Genomic DNA, 8,109 nt, shown 5'->3' with positions numbered 1-8,109 from the left:
CCAGAGCCCAGCGGGTCGAGGCTGCAGTGGCCGGGAGTGGCCACCGCACTCCAGTCTGGGTGACAGAGTGAGACTCCAACTCAAAAAAAAGAAACTCCATTACATGTATATATATATTTTGTAGACTTATTTTGAGATAACGTGTTTTGCGGAAGGATTGTGAAGAGAGGACACAGAGTTTCCATATATCCTTCACCCAGATAAGGTGATCTTATGTAACTATCTTATATTTACCAAAACGGAGAAAGTAACAGATAATGGTACTGTTCAACAAACTACAGACTTTATTTGGAGCTCCCATTTTTCCATTGTCCTTGTGCTGTCCCAGGAGACAGTGTAGGAAGCGACATCTCATGTACTCTTCATGTTCCCTTAGTCTCCTCTGATCTGACAGTCTGTCTGCACTTGTCTTTTATGACCCAGACGCTTTTGAAGGGTACTGGCTAGGTATCTTGTAAATATCCTATAATTTGGGTTGGTCTGGTCTTTTCTCCTTAGACTGAGTTTTAAGGAAATACTACAGTGGTGTAAAGTCCCTTCTTATTATATCAAGTTAGATGGTACATGGGATCCGTGGGACTTACTGCCTTGATCCTTTGATGAAGGTCGTGTTTGCTATGTTCTTCTCTGTGAAGTGTATTTCTGTCGCTTTACGTAGTCTGTTAAAAGTGAGTCGCCCAGCCTACTCTCAAGGGTAGGGAAAGTAAACTCCTTCTTGGAGGGAGCAGTATCAAAGAATTTAGGGACACCTTTTTTGTTGTTGCTTTGTTTTTCAGTCAGTCTCACTCTGTTGCCCGGGCTGGGCTCAGGCGATCCTTCCGCTTCAGCCTTCCAAGTAGCTGGAACCACAGGACAGCACTACACCTAGCTAATTTTCTGATTTATTGTAGAGACAAGGTCTCACCAGGTTGCCCAGCGTAGTCTCAAACCCCTGGACTCAGGTAGTCCTCTTGCCGCCACCTCCCAAAGTGCTAGGATTATAGGCATAAGCCACTGTACCTGGCTACACCTGTTAAGGCTACTGCAGTAATGAATATTTGGAGGGAGATACTTGGAGCCCTCTCAGTGGATGGAACTAGGGAATCCATGTATGTCTACCAACCTATGTATTGCACATGTCTATAGATGTTACTGTATTTGTCATTGTGTAGGTATGTGGACATAAACATGCATTTTTTAGTAATCACTCTGACACTAGTCCAGCACCACGGGATTCATTCTAATATTCATCTCTTATTTTTAACTGCTTTTTCTGACACAAATCTGGTTCTTATTATCTATGTTTACTTATTTGTTCAACCCTAGTATACATATAGGCTCATAATTACTTATTTAACAGCTTGTATACAGTTCTTTCTGCCTTTTCGCTTTACAGTATCTGATCAAAACATCATTTTCCAAAGTTGCTTAGGTCAGCCCCTTTCCTGCCTCTTTCACTGAGGTTATATCATATAATATGGTTAGCTTCATTTGTCACAACCTGTATTCCTTGTTGGAATTCCCCCCATCATCCGGTTGATCTTAATGTGCATCCAGAGTCACTCTTTATAGTGTACAGTCTTGGTTTTGACAAGTGCACACGCACCACCACAATGCCACAGAGAACAGTTTCATCACCCTAAAAATCCCTTTGTGTAACCCTTCAGTCAACCCCTTTCCCCATCCCCAAACACTGGCAGCCACTGATCTGTTTTCTATCCTACAGTTTAGCCTTTTTCAGAATCATAGAAATGGAAGCATAAAACAGCCTTTTGGGTCTGGTTTCTTTCACAAAGCAAAATGCATTTAAGTTTCCTGTGTTGGTGCATGAATCGATTCATTTTTTCTTACTGCTTAGGGGCATTCCATTGTATAGCTGAACTACAGTTTGTTTTCTCCATTCCTTTGTTACAGGCATCTGGGTTGTTTCAAGTTTTTGGTGATTATGAATAAAGCTGCTTTGATAACATTCATGTACAGGTTTTGTTTTCACTGCATTTGATGAAAAATCTAGGAGTAGAATTGCTGGGTCTTAAGGTGAACATATGTTTAACTCTGTACAAAACTTCCAAAGGGGCTTTGCTATTGGGCATTCCCACCAGAAGAAAGAAAGAATAAGTAAGAATGACTTTTGCTCTGCATCCATGTCTGCACTTTGTATTTTCTTTTTATTTTAAGCCACTCTAACAGGTGTGTTGTTATACATAACAAAGGTATTAATTTGCATTACTCTCATATTTAATAATATGGAGCATCTTTGCATATATTTTCCATTATGTAGCCTCTTTAGAGAACTGTCTATTCGCTTAATTTTTTTAAACTAGGTATTTCTCTTACTGTTCTAAGAGTTAGGAGAGTTATTAATTCTAGATACAAGTTCTTAATGAAATATGTGATTGGCAAATACTCTCAGTCTGTCCCTTATCTTTTCATTTTCCTAATACTATCACAGAGCAAAAGTTTTTAACTTTGATAAAGTCGAATTTAACTTTCACTTCTATGGATTATGCTTTTGACATTTTACCCAAAAATTCATTCCCAAACCTAGATTACTGAGAATACCTCATCAGTGATCTTGGTGAGATCTTCTAGATAACTTACAGCTTCTACATCTGCACTTGCTGCTTCACCTTGCACTTTTATGTTATAAAGATGACTTCACACCTTAAACGTCATGAACCAGCCTCTCCTAGCTTCAGTCTATTCTGCAGCTTCCTCATCTCTCAGCCTTCATAGAATTGAAGAGAGCCACCGCAGCCCCGACCCGCTGGGCTCCGGCGATCCTTCTGCCCCAGCCTTCCAAGTAGCTAGAACTACAGGCATGTGCCACCATGCCCGGATAATTTTTGTATTTATTGTAGAGACAAGATCTCGCCATGTTGCCCAGGCTGGTCTTGAACCCCTGGACTCAGGCAATCCTCTCGCCTCTGCCTCCCAAAGTGCTGGGATTACAGGCTTCAGCCACCTTGCCCAGAATAAACATATCATTTATAAGCACTGGGAAATAAAAAAATTCACGTAACTCACTCTATTGTGATAGTTGCTTCACAGCAGTAGTCTAGAACCAAACCTACAATATCTCTGAAGTATGCCTATGCTTTAAATCATCTCTAGATTACTTAGAATACCTAATAAAATGCAGATGCTATGTAAATAGTTGTTATGCTGTATTTTATTTATATTTTTTGTTAGTATTATTTTTTGTTAAATATTTTCAACTCCCAATGGGCTGAATCCATTGATGTAGAACCTACAGAGGGCTGTGTATCTCTCCATTTAATTAGATCTTCTCAGCTTTCAAATGTTTTGTGGTTGTCAGTATACAAAACATGGGCCTCCATATATAATTAGACTTACACCTAAGTATTCCTTTAATTTTTTATTTTTTTGATGCTATTATAACATACCTTTAAATTTTATATTCAAATTGTTCACTGCTGGGATAAAGGAATGGAATTTTCTTTGTGTGTGTTGACCATATTTTCTTGGACCATTCTGACTTACTAGTTCTTGTAGCTTTTTTATGTCCATCTTTTAGTATATTCTACAGGAGAATCATACTATAGAATGTAGCCAAGTTTATATCTTCCTTCCTAATGTGTGTTTCTTATTTATTTCCTTTTTTTTTTTTTTTGGTCTTACTCAACTAGCTAGGAATCCAGTCATTGACTCATCATTATCTGTGATATCAGCCACAGGTTTTGCTTATAGATGGCTTTTCTTATCTTGCCTGTATACTTTTAAGTTCATCCTTTCAGCTCCAATCTCATTTTGTAGTTCCTGTATTAAAATGCTAACTCCCAGGAACACACAATGACAACTTACTTACTTTAGTTTCTGTCCACATCTATTATAAAAAAATATTTGCCAACTACCTATCCTTTATTCCAAAAAAAGAAATGGTACGTGTTTTTATAATAGGTTTTCTATTTAATACCATTTTATTTAAATTCTTCATAGATCTGTTCCTCGATCATCTTAGTTATTAAGTGTTGTATACAGAGAACAAGTATGGATATTCACCATGATTCAAACTACTCTTGTCCCACAATCGATGGTACTTTTTGAATGCCCAGAAAGGAGTTTCAAACTTTTAGAAAAGTTCAGGAACAGTCTAGGATTTTGCAGTTGTTTTTGAGGGTTGGAATTGTCCTGCTTCAAACTGTTCTTTGAATTTTAAGTAGTCTCTTCTTTTATCAAAATATTTTATCTGTTGGAAAAAAAGATTTGCATAAGGGCAGGGTATGCAGTTTAGATAAGCAAAAGCACAAACTTAAATGTAACAAATGCCATATAAACTGTTTAAGTGATTTATATTCTAGAATTTGAATCAGCATTTGATGAATAAGTCTCTGAAGAGAGTGCAGACCTGTGAGTCCTAACCCTTTTGGGGTTACAGATCCTGTTGAGAATTTGAATAACCTGGGGACCTTCTCTTTCACTAACTGTCTAAGACTCTCAACACATGGTACGTTTTTTCTTGCTGTATTTTCCTATGGTACATAGTAGGTACTCAATAATTATCTGGAATTAATGAACAGGATATGGGCTAAAAAAATGATGGGAGAGTCAAATTCCTGTAGGGCAATCATCTATATTTGGGATCTTTTTTTTCTATACCATCATTTCATTAAAATGAGCCGGTTATGTTATTGAACTTTAATAAAAAAGCCTTTTTACAAAATGTGGACTTTTCTTGTCAAGAGGGGAACCCTCAGTTTCCACTTTAATCCACTAACTGTAATACTTCCTCCCTGCACAAGTGCTTTCACTGATGCTGAATATATTCATGCCTCTCCTGTACCCAGTGGCAGCAAAGACTGAAGAGAGCTCACATTCAGCTCTGCAGGGCCATGGGCGAGTTTTATAGATGCAGGCCCCACATGGGAGCTGTGGGAACTGCAAGCTGCTGCAGTTGAACAGGTAGGTGTAATGGCCACTCCCAGGCCTCTGTCCAGACTTCCTCTACAGACCCCTGCACCTAGCAGCCCTGGGTGGTGGCTGCTGGCACTAGGAGGCTGCCCTCTTCTTCAAAGAGCTGTTCTCAGCTAAATCCAATAACTGACAGCACAGAAGCCATGAAATATGGTGCAGTCTGCACTCCAGAGCTTCCAGAGGATCAGATTGAAGTTGGATGGCAGCTGAGCTCACAGACCTGCCTCATCTCACATCTCTTCTGAGAATATTCCTTCAATAAGCCGAAGAGTCAAAGCCGACATTCAGGTCTCTGGTCCTGTATTGATGTTGTGTCTTTCATGAGGCTAGGAGCAAAGGAGGAGCGGTCCATTGGATGCAGGATAAGGAAAGTTCAGTCTTATATGTGCAGAGGCCAAGGTTGGTCCTCGTTAATTTCCAACTAGGAAGCTCTTTATATTTTGGGTATATAACTATATGATTTTGTGCGAACTGGAAATGACTTCTTTCTTTTTTAAGAGAAAGACTTGCTCAGTTGCTCTGGCTGGAGTGCAGTGGCATGAGCACAGCTCCCTGCAGCCTCAAGCTCCCCCAAGCTTAAATGATCCTCCCACCTCAGCCTCCTGAGTAGCTGGAACTACAGGCCTGTGCCACCACATCCTGCTAATTTGCAAATTTTTTTGAAGAGACAGGGTCTCACTGTTTCTCAAGCTGGTCTTGAACTCCTGGCTTCATGCAATCCTCCTGCCTCAGCCTCCCAAAGTGCTGGGATAACAGGCGTAAGCCACCATGCCTGGCTTATTTCTGACAGTAGTTCTAGGCTAATCAGTTTGCCAACTCCTGCCCGAGATTGGATCCTACCTTTTCAGAAGATCCTGGAGAAATCTACCATGAAGTGAGCGGGAACTTTTTGGTTACTGTTCTCGTGTTTGCTGTGTCTTTCACTGACCTTTAATGTGTCAGGTGACCTTCTCCAAAGATTCGCCCAAATATAAGCACATACATATGAAACAAGCCTGGGTTGCTGACAGGTTTTCTCCGCTTCTCGAAGAAAACGTCGGTGGACACGTCTCGGCGCTTCACTTCTTAGCCAGTCACTCACAAGGCAAGCTCAAGTATGTTAACAGGGAACAGGACATATCAGGGTGACTTACCCACAGCTGGGGACAACTTGCTTCAAAGGAGCTCCTTATCTTCTTGCATCGGGAAGCATCGTCGGCGTTCTCATCCAAACACTTCCAGTACTCATCCCGGGCTTCCCAGCAAGCCAGCCTTTCCTTCATAGACGGGGCTGCCATTCCTAAGGGGATCAACCTGTGGGTCAAGAGAGCGTCTGACATTCAGTGAGCTTCGTCATCTGGAGGAAGGGGGGAGGGGAAACGTCACTCCCCCTGCCTTAAAAAATAAAGCCATGCCTCGGGAATCCAATGGTGCAGCTGACGCCGATCCGCTCTTAATCAGCGACCCCGTGGGGGCTCATCTCACGGTGTGCCGTGGGCTCCGCCGTCGGGCGGCCCGTGGGCTCCGAAACCCGAGCGAGGGCAGCAGCTCGTGGCTCTCCCGCCCCGCCCGCCGCGGAGGGCGGCCGCGGGACAGCGGAGTCCACGGCAGAAGGCTGCCGCTCCCGCCAAAGCGCGGTACCGGTTCGGGGGCGGGACACACCACCACGCAGGACACGCAGCACAACCCCGCCTCCCGCGCAGAGGAGCCCGCGGCCCGGCTCGGGGACCGCAGGGGCCTCCCGGGCTCACGCCTCGCGCGCCCCGCCGGGACCCACCGACGAGCCGACCTCTCCGCTAGCCCTGCCGGGCTTCCCTCAGGCGCCGAGAGGATGAAGGGTCGCTCCACCGGCGGGGGAGGGCGCGACGCTGGCTGCTGGCGCCGCAGGGCCGCCTCGCCCGCCCAGAGCTACAGGCGCGACCTCACCGACCGCAGCAAAAAAAGGCCGGCCTCGTTTGACCCTCACGAGCTACCGTTCGCCTTCCGGGAGGGGCGGGACTTCCGGCCGGTCTAGCGGTGACTTCCTGCCTGCGCGCGCGCGCGTGCTGTCTTCTGGGTCGCGGAGGTGGGGAGGGACGGGGGAGAAGTCCACGCTCAGAACGGCCTTGCGTTCTCAACGTCCACTGTGGCGTGAATCTGAATGTCCCTGTCCCACCCGGCGCCGCTTGGGAGGCCGGACTCTGCGAGCCGAGTCCGTGTGGATGTCGGCCCGGAGGGGGCGAGAGCTGGACGGAGCGCGGCGGAGCCGGGGCGGCTCCACGCCCCGCCTCTCGGTCGCAAAGAAGGACGAAGCGGCCCCGCAAAGAGGCCGGGACGCCCGGGGCACGTGGCAAGCGAGCGGCCGCGCTGAGAACCCGGGGAAGGACAGACGGCTCGGCCTCGGCAGCGTACGTCATCGTGGCGTTTTCATCTCATCCGCGGTTTGTTAAGCCCCGCCCCCGGACGCCCAGGGGCTTTTATTTTTATTTTTATTCTTTCATTTTTTGAGCTGGAGTCTCACTCCGTCACCCAGACCGGAGTGCCGTGGCCGCTCCCGGCCACCGCAGCCTCGACCCGCCGGGCTCCGGCCAACCTTCCGCCTCCGCCTTCCGAGTAGCCCGGCTAGATTTTTTGATTTATTGTAGAGAGGAGGACTCGCCAAGTTGCCCGGGTGGGTCTCGAACCCGCGGGCTCCCCAAACGCGGGATGACAGGCTGAGCCACCGAGCCCGGCCGCCAAGGGGCTTTTAAAGGGGACGAAAAGAGCTCATTCAAATAGTTTGAGAGATGCGTTTACCGACTTCAGAATCCTTGTGGAAAAGCGCGTTTGTAGTCAGCGGTGTGACAGCTTGTTCTCTCAACAGTTTCCATCCGCTCCATCATCTAGTTCTAAAAGTGCTTGTGTCACTCGTGAGCAGTTGACAGCGGTGCTCTCAGGGCTGGTGTCGGTCCCGTCCCGTTTCAACATACGCAGACTTTCGGCGTAACTGTGTGAAGCTAAGAGCTGTGCCGCCAATCTTGTGGTCTGCAGTGTGAGAAATATTTCCCTGATGGTTAAGGGACTCTAATCGTGGGCTGCTTTTGCTTTGCCAGAGCTGCCCACCTTTACACCGTGCCTTATCAAGGTCAGTTTCTATAAAAGTATAACTGAGGGGATACAAAAGGGGTGAAAGGAAAGAGTCTCAGATGAACTCTGAGTCTTAAAAAAATGTATTTTGGATTTAAAATGTATGTGAAC

General features: G+C 45.7%; 1 protein-coding gene across 3 annotated transcripts; it reads right to left on the bottom strand.

Annotated features, from left to right (window-relative positions):
- Positions 1 to 3,886: 3,886 nt before the first annotated feature.
- Positions 3,887 to 6,853, bottom strand: LOC103256728 (cytochrome c oxidase assembly factor 6 homolog). Of its 3 annotated transcripts, none has more exons than XM_008054498.1 (3): positions 6,671 to 6,853; positions 6,048 to 6,207; positions 3,887 to 4,189 (listed from the first exon to the last, which is right to left on the bottom strand). In XM_008054498.1, exons 2-3 carry the CDS (start codon positions 6,189 to 6,191, stop codon positions 4,094 to 4,096), a joined length of 240 nt encoding a protein of 79 aa, XP_008052689.1. In that variant the 5' UTR covers positions 6,192 to 6,207; positions 6,671 to 6,853; the 3' UTR covers positions 3,887 to 4,093. The 3 variants fall into 3 exon arrangements, with proteins under 3 accessions (XP_008052689.1, XP_008052691.1, XP_008052690.1); XM_008054500.1 differs by having other exon boundaries at positions 6,048 to 6,193; XM_008054499.2 differs by lacking the exon at positions 6,671 to 6,853 and adding an exon at positions 6,309 to 6,449.
- Between the last annotated feature and the right edge of the window lie 1,256 nt (positions 6,854 to 8,109).

This window comes from Carlito syrichta, unplaced genomic scaffold (genome assembly GCF_000164805.1).
Source record: "Carlito syrichta isolate Samal-C Ts95f unplaced genomic scaffold, Tarsius_syrichta-2.0.1 Scaffold294983, whole genome shotgun sequence".
NCBI classification, from domain to species: domain Eukaryota; kingdom Metazoa; phylum Chordata; class Mammalia; order Primates; family Tarsiidae; genus Carlito; species Carlito syrichta.
This window is presented reverse-complemented; position numbering and strand designations above follow the sequence as displayed.